Source organism: Andrena cerasifolii, chromosome 12, assembly GCF_050908995.1.
Source record: "Andrena cerasifolii isolate SP2316 chromosome 12, iyAndCera1_principal, whole genome shotgun sequence".
In the NCBI taxonomy this organism is placed as follows: domain Eukaryota; kingdom Metazoa; phylum Arthropoda; class Insecta; order Hymenoptera; family Andrenidae; genus Andrena; species Andrena cerasifolii.
This window is the reverse complement of record NC_135129.1, coordinates 6,542,127-6,558,420: the sequence shown is the minus strand read 5'-3', so window position 1 is coordinate 6,558,420 and position 16,294 is coordinate 6,542,127. Positions and strand designations below refer to the sequence as shown.

The window sequence follows — 16,294 nt, the reverse complement described above, 5'->3', positions numbered from 1 at the left end:
CGGGTATCCGAAGTAATACCGAGTGGTAAGTGGCGGGGAAGTTGATTTAATCCTTGGCTTGCAGCTCAAGAGGCGGATGGGAGAATGTGGTCAGTCGTTTCTCGGGTTCGAGAAGCGGGAGGCTTGAAATCTTTGGGCTCCCTTTCGCGGAACAAGGGTAGAGGTATTTTTTAGCAGTGGGGAGGTGGTGGTTACGTGGAGGGTTTAGAGAAGTATAACTTTAATAAGGGATGGTGCTTTGGCGAGACTTTTTCTGTGGAAGAGGTTGCCACTTTATAATAGTTAATACCGACTTTCATTTACAAAATGACTTTTGCATCAATGGTCTCCAATAAAGATTGCTCTATCAAATTCTAACCCTTCCCTGCAATTAACGTTTCAAGTTCTTCCCTCAAAGTCAAGGTCTCCACAAAAAGTTCAAACCTTGAAGCTAGCATCCCCAAGAAACGTCGATTCGAAACTGATCCCGCTCCAATTCCACGTGCATGCCGAAGGAGTTTTTAAGAGCAGCGTTCCCGTCGACACTTTCGATTGGATTGCCACGTCTCTGAACGCTCTCCTGCCGTTCGCGATAAAAAGGGAAAACAAGGCTGGCCGATTGGCTTCCCTCCAACAGGAGAGATCCTTCGGCAACCGGAGGAACAAAAACGCCTGCCGTATCATACTTTCTACTTGGCAAAAAACCTGAGACACGCTAATATATCGGCGTGCTCTTTTCGCTGATTCATATCGCCGCGGATCCCCCCAGAGCGAGAAAGAACCGATTAACGGGACCGTAAGAATTCATAGCAGTCACTTTCTGCTCGCCGGAGTATCGTGTAACGTCCAGCATCAATCACAGAAGCGTGCTCGAAGGTGGGACATTTCTAATGAACTTCCCCGCCACCTTGGAAACTTTTGCTTTTCAAGAGTTCACGGGCCCGCGGAACTTGCAGGCGTTCGAGACAATTTCGAGGACAGTTTGAAACCTTTCAGAGCCGACGATCATTAAATTCGTGACTTTAAACTCTGGAGGCCACTGTCCCTGGACTTTTCATTATGCGCTACGATTATCTCAGAACAAATACCAGCTGAAAGTGCACTACTTTAATTAATTCCTGCTCTTGATAAATATGAAGGGCCATTTGCGACATCGGGGATGAATCGCATGTATGTATTCCCGCTGCAGAAGCTTGTGTAATCGAAATGCAAATGCAAAAATTGCTGTGGACGTTTCAACTTGCTCCGATAAGGAGGAATGCTTTTGTTAGGAAGTTCGATCCTCTGGCGTGGACTTTCGTCCACGACTGGCAGCGGGAATATATTTTGAACGCCGATCGAGCAGGCAGTGTAGGCTGCTCGGACATTAAGAATGGTTCTCGATTGAAAAATTTGCAAAGGGTCGCGTTGAATAACCGTCATTGAACACCATGGAAGACTCCCCGCGTCGCGACCTTTCACCATGGCCCATTGGATTCTCCTCTAATCTGCGCGAAAGGGTCCATCGGCCCTTCCCCCTATTTTTGCCAGACGATCGTTTCAGCGGAACTCAACGGCTTCAAAAGGTTCAAAAGGGAATGCAAGCTACTCGAATTTGAGCCAGACCACTCGAAGGATTCATCTTCGCTTCCTCCGTGCCCCCTTTTCGCCGTTCCATGAAACCCTTTCCCTCGACCCTTCGTCAATCCACTTAAAGAACATAAAGCTGCCCGCTGGATGGTCGTTTTCTTTATCGCGATACGGCTTCCAGAATGGGAAATTGCAGCCTGGGAGGCTTCATGTTTGATGGATGGTGATTCTCTTAGTGTCTCATCCACCGTTATCCGTTACCAGGCTTCTGTACTAATCTTCCCACTTGCTGCCCTTTCTTTCTCTCAAACTCCGTTCTGTAGTGTTAGAGTGGAAGTTCTGGTGTGAAGCTTGTAGTGCTGGGAATAGGAAGCGTCTCTGCTTAATTGGTTGAGGATAGTGAAAGTATTCAATTAGATATATTAGTCTACAAAATTGATAGAAGAACCTCAGACTTAATATTTTCCACTAAAGCTGATTCTTCCCAGTCTCTGGACAGTAGGTCACACAAATCCTGCGTTATCTTACACTCTGATTCACCAATCCTGATTAATCCATTGAAAAACGGTCCCTGAACTGTCCTATCACTCACTGATTCCCTATCCAAAATACACTAAATACTGCAACGTCCAATTGAAATCCATTTCACTTCCAATTCCTGCTACATATATACTTCCTACTCCAGTTTCAACCCAATGCAATAAAGGTTTACATAATTTCTCAATCTGTTTCATAAACCACCCACACAACATTCCTATAATCGAGATGGCAGTTCCTTGATTTATTACATCTCACCTTAAAACATGTACGTGATTAATTAAAAACTCATGCATCCCCTCCATTAGAATTCAACATACAGAATCGACCCCTATCGACAAATGCAAAATGAGGGGGTTGAAGGTTGGCTATGATGAAAGGAAAAATTACGTCCACCAAGTCTTATTAATTGGTTCGATTAACTTCCAAATAATCCACTGACTTCCCCAACAAATATATTGTTAATCGAACTAGCAGTTCCACAATCTATCTCATCCATTACAGTCTGTTTTAAAACATGAGTGTAATTAATCAGGAACCCATTCACTTTATTAGAATCCAACAGATGGAATACCCCTACCGACGAATGCCCAGGAAAAGAGGGTTGAAGATCGGCTTTCACAGAAGGGAAAATTGCGTCCACCACGTCTCATTAGTCGGTTCGAGTAACTTCCAAATAATCCAGTGACCCGTCTCATCGTTCCAGCGGGTCCAACTATGTCGACAGCGCGGCTGAAAAAAAGACTGAACGCGGCTGGGTGAAAGTTTTCATCGCGAGGCGACTTTTCCCCGGGGAGGTCGCTTGTCCGTTCTGACAGTAACTACATATCGGGCATGGTTTCCGCTCTTTTTCACTTCGTTCCCCACCCCCTTTTTTCCCACGCTGCTTCGCCAGTGATCGTGGCTACGAATTACACGTCACGAGGACCATATCTCAAAAGTTCCTCTGCCACGATGCTCCCTGGAGAAACAAACGTAGCCATTCGACCCGGCAACACTCGATCAATCGATGACGGCTAACTCTTCTGTAACAATGAAGGCGCACGGGCCGGGAAAAAGAGACGGGCAATGTGGAATTTTCATCAATTTTACCCCTCCCGCCCTCCGCTCGTTTTAGCCGCGGAAACTCTGTGTATCCGACGATGGCATTAATGAGAACGGGAATTACGATGGGAATTCGTGAAATTGAAGAGCCATCTGTTTTTAGGAGGCTCCTTTGCCTCCGCTGGCCGCTGGTACGAGGCTTTTTTCATGAATTACACGAGCGAGGAGAAAGTTTTCTGAAGCTGGAAATTTGTGAAAATCACTTTCAGCTATCGTTTGCATGGCTTTACATTTTATTGGATTGCTGTGTGCGGAGAACTTTGATGAATTCTGTTTTAGTAAATGCGAAACATTGCACGGTTTAATAAATAGAAATGGTAAGAATACAAATGTGGCTTGCAGCTTGAAGCTCGGTTTGTGCTTCATTATTTCTTCCTTCTTTTCACTCAGTCACGTCGTCGGATGTTTGAGGAGTGCTAGTAAAAAAAAACTTATCATCTCCTCCAAAGAACAGCGGCCAATTAAATATAATGCAATGAAAACAAGTGTTAGGCAAATATTAAATATTCTTCGTATAGTCCTCTTTCCTCCACGAAACGTTTTACAATGCAAATATTAATATTCTCCAAACTGACCGTACCAAGTAATTAACGAACACAATGTAAACTTTTCCATGGAAACTGTAAACTTTGTCAAACAGGACTTTTCTCAAGGATATTCAAGTAAGGAAGCATTCATAAATTAAAGAAAACACTACTTCGTGGGAAAATATTCAAAATTCTTCCTCTTAGAGCGAGGATGTCTATTCTGTTATTCAAAACTGAAAGCCAATTGGACCTCCTTCCGCTTCCTAACCCAGCTGTTCTCGGTTCAGCCTTCGTCCATTCGGGTATCCTTGCATGGCAGTCGATTTTCAGTCGCGAAGAAAAATGCGATAATGCGCCGGATGCTTTCCAGGTATTACCCTTCCAAATTGAATTAGCCCCGTCCTCGGCCAAGAGGAAAGAATCGGCGTCATTTATCTTGTTAGGTGGATGGCCGAGTGCACTGGGGGGTGATATTGATGATAAGAAAAATCGTGAGCGTCGTGGATGAGCGACAAGTTCGATAGCACTTAATTCGATGAACGATTTTCAGGTCGACGTGTAATTTAATTGATGCAGGCTACGAGCAAACAGCGTAAATATTCTTGGAGGAATTTTGCAATGAATTTAGTCCTTGTTTATTGTCGGTAAGTGACGTAACGCGAATAGAAAGGTGTAAAATTCGAGTGAGAGGTATAAAGAGAATGTCTGTCTTTTTGAAAATAGAGATGGCAATCGAGTTGAACATTTCGAGGTTTATCACAGTGCAAGAATGTAGGTTGCCTTTTGAAAAAAAAAAAATACGAGGAAATAAAGGGAACGTGTATTGATTTTGAATGGTAGTTCAATTACACAGAGCTTCGTATAACAGTCGGATATCGAAGACCTACCCTCCGTGAAAGTTTCGCGTTACTCGCTTTCGGTATAACAATTTTGAACGAGCCATCTCCGATTTTCGAAAAATTCCGGCAAATTCCATCAATCACTGTCAGCGTCATTTACTAGCCGCTCCGCTCTCGAACGAATATGTTACCATAATGATTTTTCCAATGGCTGTGTCTCGCACTCGTGAATGCGTCCGCTTTTGAAAAGTCCGCGAACGAAAGAGAAATTTATTCCTGAATATCAAAACGGCGGGAAATATTAATTCAGTTCACGTTCCTGTTTGCCTTGTGTATCAAACTTCGAGTCCGTCCGACTGAAATATTCGATAAATTAGATTGTAAAAACTACAGCAGTTGTGAATTATTATTTATTTTCTGCCCAAGAACGACCAATCGGTTTTTATCCCTTTTCTAATCCTCTAGCTATGCCTTCTGCACTTTATGAAAAATCCCCGTAAAAGTTAATTGGCGAAACGGATTCCAAAGTGGAACTATTATGTGAAAATTGTCACCAGAGCAATGGAAGTGACTAAAACAATACTTATTTATAATATTAGTCGTTTACACTGTTCCGTCTTCTTCCTTTTTTAAAGACAACTACATCGCTTGTTATTTTTTAATACACAATTATTTTTGAAAGGAAAGTCTTATTCTTAACTTAACAAAAATTAGAATACCAAATAAGACAGGGAACAAGTACAAATTAAAAAAAAAACACGATAAAATCGTGATGTTGTAAAAAGTATAACGCGCGGGTAACCATGTTATAAATAAAATAGGGCGCGGGTGACGAAAGGGTATACTTAATCTAAATAAAAAGCCACGAATCATTGATTCCTCCAGTGCATAAACTGCTTCCGGCAACAGTGGCCAGTTGCAACCCTGATCTCGTTACCTGAAACGTACCCACCCCTTGGTTGTTCGTCTTCAACCCCATAAAAGTGATTCAACGGCCGGACCAAATTGTTCTTCCACTGTATATTTCCGCGCGATTAGGCTCGGCGAGGGAGCTCGCAAGAGGTGCGAGCGCGGAATGGCGCGAAAGGGACATCTTTACGGATGTTGCCAGGCCAGACTGAGGTCTGACGTAATCTCCGGGAATGGAGGGTGAAGGGAGGGGTGGCGCGTCGTCGCTAAGAAAGCAGGGGAACGGGGATGGAGAAACGCTGTATGCGCGTTGGCCTGAGACAACGACCTTTCGTGCGTGAACAGCTTCGGATATGCGTTTCCTATAAAACACATTGCGCAATGGCGTAGTGGAAACGGTCCCGAGCTCGCCGAGGCCCCTCGAGAGTTTGAAGAAAAGAAGACACGAGACGGGGAGACGTATGTAGGGGACGTGTAGTGAGAACGTGAAATGCGGGAAAGTATGCGCGAAGCGTGTTGGCTGACTGGAGAATCCGATTATTTCCGCGGCGAGGATTAACTGCGCGGGTAGTCGAGGGTGTGGAATGCAACCTGTGTCTGGAACATTCAGGGACGAGGAATATAAGAATTTGTAAGCTGTACGTAACCGCTGCTGCTAATGATCATTTTCCAGATGGGGTAAAATAGTTTTGAAAAGGTTTTTTGGAACGCTGTGTATGTAGACAATTTGTAAGTGTTGCTTGAATATGAGTATGTGAGTAGGAAAGAGGGTAAGAGAAAGTCAGAAGGCGACTTCAGAGAATGTGGATTCAATACTCATGGTTGTTTTTATCAATTTTAAAGGAATATCCAGTGGACAGTCTTTGGTTACGCATTGTCCCCGTGGAAATGCCAGGAAACTACTTATGATTGCATAGATAAAAACGTTTCTGATGCCAGTGTAACTACTCATGTAATAATGTGCGTGATTGTGGGAAAGTGGGTATTTGGGACTTGTATCAAGATGGCACGATTAGATATTCGACACAATGTTGTTTTTATAATAGAATTGCCTTTTGTGAGAGTTAATTGAATTATTCAGAAGCTACGAAGGCAGTTTAATTAAAATAAAGCGTTGCAGAACACTCAATTTAGAATATTCAGTAGTACGACACTACGATAAATCCGACGAGCTCCCCAAAAACAGTAAGGTGTTAGATATCATAGAGGTTTTAAATGCACAAGAAAAACAGCGCTCTTATTGGACATGTAGGAATGTAATTGTTTAAAAACAAGCATATTTTTTAATACTAAAGCTTAAATAATACTTTGCTATACTAAAATGTTTGCCCTCCACTCTGAATACCCAACAACTTTATATTCATTAATACTATTAATCCATGAATAAATTAATAGCTAAAATATTTCCAGTTTCAATTTCCATTCTCCCTTTCCAGCCACATCTATTTATTCCCGATTTATAATAAAAGCAGAATACATGATCATCATCGAGGTCATCCATCTCGAACTGTACGAACCACGAAGACCCAAACCCTTCTCCAAAACCATAACCACACAAAACATAAAACATATTCACCCCCAGAGCCCCTGAACACAATACAGTCCGAAACTACCCCCGAAGCTCAATATCCCCCGGAATCATCCCTGTAATAACCTTCCATCACCTCGCGATCCGTAATTGCGCCGCAGACGGAGTGTCGTCCCTCGAATTTCTTCATCGCGCGGAAGAAAGAAACTCTAAATCATTCGATATCGCCCCATCTCCCAGCGCTATTGCTCCCAGGAGCAATAAAACGGGACAGAACCGCTGGAAAAGCGACGAGGCAAACAATTACTTTCCGAACGACGGTGGCGGAAGTTATCGACTACGGTCACGTAAGAAACAATTAGCCGGGTAGAATTTCAGACTGTCCTGTCGCTCCGCATCCCCGGATGGCCGATTCCAACGCGGCCGAACGAACTACGGGGATTTCCACGACGCTGCGGCCGCAATTCCGCGAGAACCCGCGCGCAATAACGGCCCCTCGTTATTGCCAGAAACATTGTTCTTCGTTCGCCACGAAGGACGCGAGCTGCGGGGGATCAAAGGGGCTCAATGCTCCAGACTTTAACGTCCGCTGGAGAACGATTCCAGCGACGACTGCTGCTGCGGAGGATCGCTCATAATGGCCTGGGATCATTGTAGGGCATATTCTCCATAAAGGAGAACAGGATCACGCAATGGTAATATATTTTCCCGGGCGCGCGAGGGTGTTCCGAGGGAAATATAAGCGGCGAGGACGGACAGGTTAAAGGCATGATTTCCGCGTGTAGCTTGGGTTATATTGGGGGTTGGGAAATGCTTTGTGTGTTTTTATATTGTTTTGTTCGGTGGAGCTCTGTGTGCTTGGATGGTGAAAAATTGTGGTAGGTTTAAGCTGAGAGATATGTACATTGAAACATCCTATGATCGTTGGTGCCTGAGATAATAGGAGGAATTGTGGCTAGTTTTAGTGGAATATGTTTATATGTTTCTGAAGGAAGAATTGTCCACTGTTTAGACTTTGATTATTTAATAAATAAGACTTTCCTTAGTCTTATTTATAGAGAGATCCTTATTTGGAAGGAGAATGATTATACTTAACAAAAGTTGCCACGATCAGAACTTCTATTCTCACCTATCGCTCCCATTTATTAAATAAAATACAAAAAGACTACGAGATGCTTTCCCAATTTTCTACGAAATTATACGAACCACACAGTCTGAGAAGAACAATGTGCTTTCATACACAAATGCCCATGTTTGACAAGCACGTACTCCATGAAAGATTCATCAGTTCTCACGCGAACCTGCCCCATGCTATTTCCATATAACATGTCGCCCTAGCAACGCCACGAACAAAATAGAGAGAATTTTCTAAATAACACTGCACGCAGCGATACGGGGCCAGTGTGGCGGGCTCAAAGAAAATGCTCACGGGATAAAATTTCTTAATTAACTGGAGCCTCTTCCCACCGACGGACTCTTACACCACGTCGGTGTCCAAACTCCTCGGTGGACGTTCCCCCGCAGGACGCGATTTTCAAAATACACCACTGCGTATCGCTGTCCGCGGGACGGGAATCGTAATAACATGTCGTTATGGCCAGAACGAATTTTCACCCTCAAAAGGGAACGTCTGCAGGTGTGTAATCTCACCCCTGGGGCAACCGAGGGTCGCGCAAGGATCAAAGAGATTTTCATGTGTTTCTAGACGACGGATAGAAAAAGAGACGCTGGAACCGCGCGGGAGCGACGAGGACGCGTTGAAAGGACGAGAGAGGCAGGCAGCGAGAAAGGGATCGAGATAGAGGGTAGGACAAAGTCTGTGATTAGAGGAAGAGGGGCGGGGGGGAACAAGGGAGAAAGAGACGAGCTAAATGATCAAAACTCTCTTTTAACTTTCCAATTAATATTCCAACGGGGTTGGAAGTTCGCCCCCGTCCCGAATTCACTGGCCCCGCGCATTTCTGTTTCCCGCGCGCCCCGCATAAATCTCCCCCTCGATTTTAATTGCGTCAGCCGCGGTCGTTTATTTAAATAATTCGAACGCCAACAGTCCAGGGCCCGCCGCGAGACGATTTATTCGCGGTCCTCCTTGACGCCTTCCTTGGGATCGGTCGGCCACCTAAGCTCGTTACGAAACCCTAAACCCCCTGTGTATCGTTCTTATGAAGTATTCAGGTTTGATTTCCCGGCCTCGCTGCAATGCTCGATGCAATTTATCGAGGGAAATATACTTTGGCGGCTGTAGGTACTCAAGGATAAGGAACTCTGTCTCCACCTAGGGAGAGGATTTATCGTGTCTACTTGGTTATATCTGTACTAAATATAAACAATGGGAAACAGTGTTCACTAAATAATTAAACAAAAAGAAAATATAAATTTGTATTATATTAGCTTACTTATACCCCTGGCAAAAAGTTAGGAATCTCTTGTCGATTTTTATTCTATTCTTTATCATTTATTCGAATAAATAAGTTTACTAATATCTCATTTCGCAAGAACGTTACTGAAATTAATTTATTCAACGAGAAAATCCCTGCTTCCCTTAATTCACAGAGTGATTCCAAACTTTTTAGCGACAGTGTGTATTGTATCCTGCATTAACGCCTGAGTGTGTAGAAAATAAACCTGCGATTGTACCATAAGACTTGTACCAGTTGTAAAGGTTTTTAAATATCAACGAAGGTATTTTACAAATCGAAATCCACAACAACCAGATGGTCCTTTATAAACAAGACACTTTCCCATTTTAAACATATTTAAACATCCTACGTTCCCCCATCTCCTTCGAAGCACCACTATGACCCAAGTGAATACATACATGAGAAGTATCACTCGTGGCCCACGAAATGTCTCACACACAAAGGCCCCAAATCCCCAGCAAAACGTTCCACTGGCAACGCTTTGAAAGCACCAAACAAACGCCATCGGCAGGCAGTCTACCAAATAAAGTCAAGGTACTCACGATATTCATTTCCTGCTCCTGGATCTCCTTATAGACCTCGACGATCTTCATCAGCGCCAGCCCTGCAACACAAAGCGTATTTCGATCGTTTTCAAACAGTCCCCGGCTACGGAGGCCTAGGATTCGCGTCAAACCCAGGAGAGCTTTCGCGGTTGAAACTTTCGCGCTGAATTATTCAGACGTGGCTGGTGTCGTCGATACTTTAATCCAGGGCCAGGGGTGAGAGAAAGAAAGGGGAGAGCGAGCGACCGCGAGAGTTGGTGGCACCGCGTTCCAGCGGTCTGGGGCTGATTTTCGAGTGACTTTCCTCCGTGGAAAGCCCCCCGAAAGCTCCCGAAAGAGCCGCGACAAAGGGGGGAAAAAAGCACGCAGCAAACCACGATCGCGACGCTCTTGGAAAGCCGCGACGAGGGGGGCTGCTGGAGTTTGACAAAACTTTCGTGTTCCTGGCTGGTCTCGCCGAAACTTTCCTGCCGTTTCCTGGACGCTCCTTGCCGCGATACTTCTGCCCGAAAGAGGTCCCTCGGCTCTCCAAGAAACATACCGCGTTTGCTCGATACGTTACGCGTGTATGCATTCGCGAACGAAACGCGGTTAGAAGTTCCAACGTGTGGGAATAATTTCAGGGGCGGTTTCGACGAGGGAAGATTTAGTGCCGCGGGAGGTCGTGAGAGACTTATATTATATGTGCTAGAACATATTCGAGAAATAGGTAAGTTCTCTTGTTTGGACTGCGTTTGGGGTTAATTTTGTATTTATCGCTTTTGGTACGCTGCAAGGACTGCGTTAATTAATGATCTTGGGGATTTTCAGTGTTAGGGGGCCGATTTAAGTTTCTTGTATATTGGAGAACTTCGGTTGTAAGGGCGCACGATGTGCTTGTGGTGTGTTTTCTTTGCAGTTTTCATGGTTCGAGGGGTTTAAATGAAAACTTATGATGCTTTCATGGCTGTTTCTTGGTAGGCACAGAGCTGAATTTTTATAAGGACCGCAGAATAATTTTTTGGTGTTTTATGTTGAAAATTCAGTGGATTTAGTATAATTTAGATTTTATACTTATCGAGAATTTAGTATGTAATTTCGACTTGTGCTTACATAGGGAACTGCCCCTTTCTAATTTTTACTATGAATGTATCCTTATCTGATACATATTTTGCACATTGTACTAACATTAGGGCGACTTCAGTACTCGAAAATTTTCTACAGCATTCGTTCAATCGCAAGGGACCACTACTTCATAAAATAACCACTGTAAATATTTTCAATTTTTTCATTAACACAACTGAACAGAAAGGATTTTTATTCGAGGTTTATATTCAAGAATTCTATTAGATATTATAAAAATAATACACTTCAGCGGACTCTTCTGCAGAAATTCAAATTTTACTTCAAACATAGTCTAATTTCACATTCTTTCGCATAATCATTTACCCGATGAAATTTAATAACCTGTAAAGTGAAAACGAAGGGTATAGAATTCTACAGCACTTATTAACTGTATCACTAATAATGGACCTTTATGAGACCACGCTCAGTTAATCAGTTATCAGATAATTTGGAACTTGTTAATTACAATTTCACCGTTACATACTTAAAGACAAATACCGGAATAGAAACGCTGGCGCCGACGCGAATTCATGCTGGTGGCAGTGGATTCGCGATTAAGCGTAAGCGAGAAATCGTACATCGCTGGATAAGAGGAAAGAATGAAGAGGGGCAAAATATTCTCAAGTTTGATCGACTAATTAAAGTTTTAATTAAGTTAGATGAACGTCAATCAACCCTAAGTTTAAATTAGTTTATTAAGGTATCTGTAATAAAATTCACGAACTTCTGTGTCTAGCTGATGATTGGACCTTCATCTGTGAAAACTTTCGTCACATAAAAATTCATTGTATAATAATCGCAACTATGGAGCGTGTACGAATTTTCCGAAACTACTGAACACACGATTGGTAATTTGCATATTCAGAAAAATCGCAATATATTTCCTTCAATTTCAACCAAAAATTGACATAAGCAATTTTTTACGAAAAGGCTGTTTAAAGAAAACATCACCTTTGAATATTTCTTACTTTTTAATTAAATGTTTCATTAACGCAAGTTACATTAAATTTCCACGTTTCTTTTGTTGTTTCTCCTCGAGAATACGTCGTTCCACTAATGTATCTGCTTTTGAATCTTCTTCCAACAGTATTCATTTGTCTGTACATGAAAGTCAGCTATAATGCATAGCCAAGATTCATCCTCTTTATTTATTTTCTCCGTGCGCAAATATTTCAAAGTAAAACTACTGGACCCATACAGTAGTAAAAATTTCATATTCTGTTTTATAACAGCGCGATGGTCGTTTTACTCCTGGATACATTCAATGCAGCACCAGGGTTGTAAAATCGTCGTTTTGGTTTACGTAAAGTTGCTGACGGATACTAACGCACCACCAAGGGATGGCATTAAAGAAACCATTAAACATTTATGATTCAGCATATGCCTCTTTCGTATCGGATATCAAAAGTTGTAATTCATCTTCTGAAAAAAATATATTTCATTCCTAAAATATAATACTTCCTCCAATTGTAAATATTTAAGATATATATTCTTCTCGTAAAAAATTTCAATTCCTGTTTCACTTTCTCATAAATCAGGTTCGTAGTGTTCCATTCGCGATGGATTTTACAACGAATATGTGAACATTGGGGACGAAAATGGATGGAAATAAATCGTTCGCGTAAGGGTCATGAAAGTACGATGAAAAGGATGCGGAAGATCAAAATCATGTCAAGGACTTGTCTCCTCAGCCCCCTTCAGTTCTAGAGTTAATATATGTGGAACGAGGGTAAAGCAGTGGGACTTCTCCACATATGGGATTTCCTCTCCTCGTTATGCTTAACCCCACATGAATCATAGAGGGCTTCGCCCGTGTAACGAATACACCAGGTCAACTTTCCTGCAACTTTTGGAGCAAAAGGTTTCTTGAAAGTAAGCGACGAGTATCGCGTGGCAGTAATTAGCTTTTGCTACTCCTTTCATTCATACATTCCCCTCCAAAGTTTAGCGGTGCATAAAGCAGATACTTTTCTTAATCAAAACTGGACACACCTAATATCTCACTGATGGTATTACACACTACACTTCAAATATTCTCAGACTATATATGACAAAATTAGTGAAGTAAGGAACAACTAGTATTGGGTTGGTGCATACGAAATTGCCGATCACGGATAGCGTAAAAGTTCCTGTGTTTACGTTGAGCACATCAGCTGACGCGTCGAGAAATGTCACAGAAATTAAAGAAAAATAAAATAGTTAATAAGCAAAAAATATTTTCAGCTTGCCCGACGGCAAACGGACCCCCTCAAACATCAGACAATACGTTAAAAACGTTATTGACCTTTTAGCAGCTTGAAAATATAATAGAAGTAATAATTAGAATAAATTTGTGAGCCATAATGTAATCTTATTTATTTCTTATAAAAATTAAATGACACCCTTATAGTTGTGGGTGGGCCTCTTTTGATTCCTAGCAACCACTATTTTTCTGAAGATGAACGGAAACTGTTCCTTCGAGTTCAGTTATTGATCGTCTTAAACCAACTATCAAGATCCACATATCCCACTAACCATTGAGTAGCAGTCCCACATCGGCACTACCTTCTGCATTCAAAGTTACCTACAAGCTCTCCTGCGGAAGTATTCACGCGTCCCCCCTGGATCACTCTGTACATTAATCACTCCATGGGAATTAAATCGACGGTGCATCCTGGTTGGCTGACGCTGTCTGCGCTCCAGAGATCCACCAACACAGAGCCGCGAGATCAGAGGCGGCCCGTGAAGCCGCGAGATCTTTCCGCCCCCGCATTAACATACACGCCGACGCGGCGACAGCTACTTACCATTCCTGGCTTCGTCAGACCCTCGCTGAACTAGGCGCCGCGCCGCGAATTAACTCTCGGCCCGGGAACCGTGTCGAGGGAAAGTTGAGAATCGAGTCGCGGCAAGGTGGAGAACCGTGTCGAGGGAAGGCGAGCTGAATCGGGTAGCTGGGTAAGGTCGAGGATCGAGTGACGGAGCAGAGGTCGAAGGTGAGAAGAAGAGGTAAACGCTGGTAGCGAGCTGTCGCGCTGAAAGGTGCGCCGAAATCGAGAGGGTCGAAAGAAAGGAGCACCGAGCGGAGGCCATAGGCGGCACAGAAGAGGGTGGTATCGCGCAGACAAAGGGAAGGCGAGCTATCTAAGCGTTCCGCCCTCGTATCTCAGCCGTACAATATCGTAATCCCTCGCCATACGTAAAGCTCCGCATGGTGAATCTCGTTTACGCGTACATCTGCATAGATATTTCACCTGGCTGTGTGCGCCCGCCCGTCTGTGCATGTTGATCTGCACAGAAACGGGAGGGAAACGTAGCAAGCTGGGGGTGTATCTATATGTGCGTGAACGAGGCGGTTACTTGGCCCTCGTACGTTTAGGATGCCTTTAGGAAGAGACTTCCGTCGTTTAGTCTTCAAATAACATGATGTAACAGACGTTCGCTGAGATTAGATATTGTTGGAATAAATGAGGATGCAGATGTTGTGTAGTATGTGCAGTGTTTTGTATTAATGCAGTCGGTAGTCGTTCGTAGCTAACCCATAGCTAACGACGTAGAAGTAGAAAATTTTTGTACCACTTTTTCTATTTCTTCTTTTGTCCATGTATTTATTTCTTATTTTTTTGTATAAAACGATAGTCTCTGTGATAACAACAATATCAAATAATAATATCAGAGATAGCGAAAATATCCAAACCTCAAAACCCAAAAAGGGGCTTTGCCGATCCTCTAAAGGTTAAATGAAGGGAAAGCTCAACCTCACCTCTTATATTTTCTAGCAATCATTTTATCTTTAGACTTCCAACCCTCAAGTCGTTTCATCATCCTGGTGCGATATATCGATTAGATTCTACCTATCTAATACCCAAGAAAAATACTCCAAACATATTCGCCAAATCACTCCCAGCCTCACCCTTCACAATTACCTCTCACCATTTCACAGTTCTTTAGATTCCCCGCTGCAAAACCATTTCGTAGCTCAAGTTCAATACCAATATCGATTGTACTTTACGTATCGATCACCCAATGAAAAGGAAGTCCCCCGAAAAGTGACCGTATCCCCTGTGGGGTCAATTTACGTCATTATCCCCCGAACGGAAATGAGTGTTGCGCATCGGCAGCGCAGGTACAGATAAATTTCCAGGGGACGGGGGACGCGCGTGTAGGTGTCAGTAATTTTGACAGCCGCGGGGCAGGGGGGAGGGTGGGTGTAACGCGGCGTAACGATGCTTATGGGGCTTTAGCCTAGCGATGTGCGGCTTCGCTGGGTTTGGGTTTAATGCACGGGCGCGAGGGGTTTAACGCGCAACGTAAACACCAACAGCGGATCTATGGCAGCCGACCAGACAGTCGGCCGTGCTTGGGAAAAGCTCACGGCGACCGTGCTTCCGGTCTCGTGCCATCGACACAAAGAAGAGCCGCGCCGCCACGGGACAACTTGCTGGGAAAATACGACGGCGTTTCCGCCGGGACACGGTTCATTGGATTAGGTGTAGTCCTGTAGCTGTTTGTCGAAACATCGGTGCATTCGGGGGTGCGGTATCGACAATGCTATCGCGCAACACGCGTGGTAAACGTTAAAAAAATTCCATGTTGTGTCTGCGTTCATTGCGCTTCGCGTCACCATGGGTCATTCGATTTTATGAGACCGTGTACTTTTACAGCCAATGAACTGTGTATAGTTTGTCTAGTTTTGTATTTTTCTAGTGTTGAAGAGTCATTGGAGGAAATACCGTAAGTGCCAATTAAGGGATAGATAAACAAGTTTGGCACTTACAGCGCTTGCAAACTTAAATGAATGGTACATTCAGTTTCTTTTTTCAACTGAAATGTGGCACATACAGGGTATTCTACAAGTGCAATTCCTTTTTTCATGAATTTACAGTATATTAATGAAAAAATTGAAGATTTTGTGATTTGTTTGGGTTATTGCATAGTTGAGCATATTTAGCAATCAAAAGATATGAAATTTCGTAAATAATTTGAAGTCAGGAAAGAAGTTTTTCTGTCTCCTGAAAAATTTGGGTTTTGGCACTTAAAATTAGAGTGTTTCCTGCAAGGACTCTTCAGTTTTTAGGAATGGACAAGTCTGATTTGCTAATTTGGTGTTGGAGCGATAGAGAGTAATGTAAAGTTGATATTATGAAAACATTCAGGGAGGTTTTGTGCAATGTTTAATGTTGTTTAAGGTTCTGTATTACAGTCTTTGAGAATTGATTAAGGAAAATGGAATTGGTTAATCGTATGAGTGATG

At 43.0% G+C, this 16,294-nt stretch overlaps 1 protein-coding gene across 2 annotated transcripts in view; it reads right to left on the bottom strand.

Moving 5' to 3' along the window:
* Positions 1-16,294, bottom strand: part of Irsp53 (Insulin receptor substrate 53 kDa) — a 202,918-nt gene that overhangs the window by 23,669 nt on the left and 162,955 nt on the right. For both annotated transcript variants that reach the window (XM_076824776.1, XM_076824777.1), the window contains exon 5: positions 9,955-10,016. In XM_076824776.1, coding sequence (XP_076680891.1) covers positions 9,955-10,016 — 62 coding nt within the window. The remainder of the gene's footprint in view (positions 1-9,954; positions 10,017-16,294) is intronic.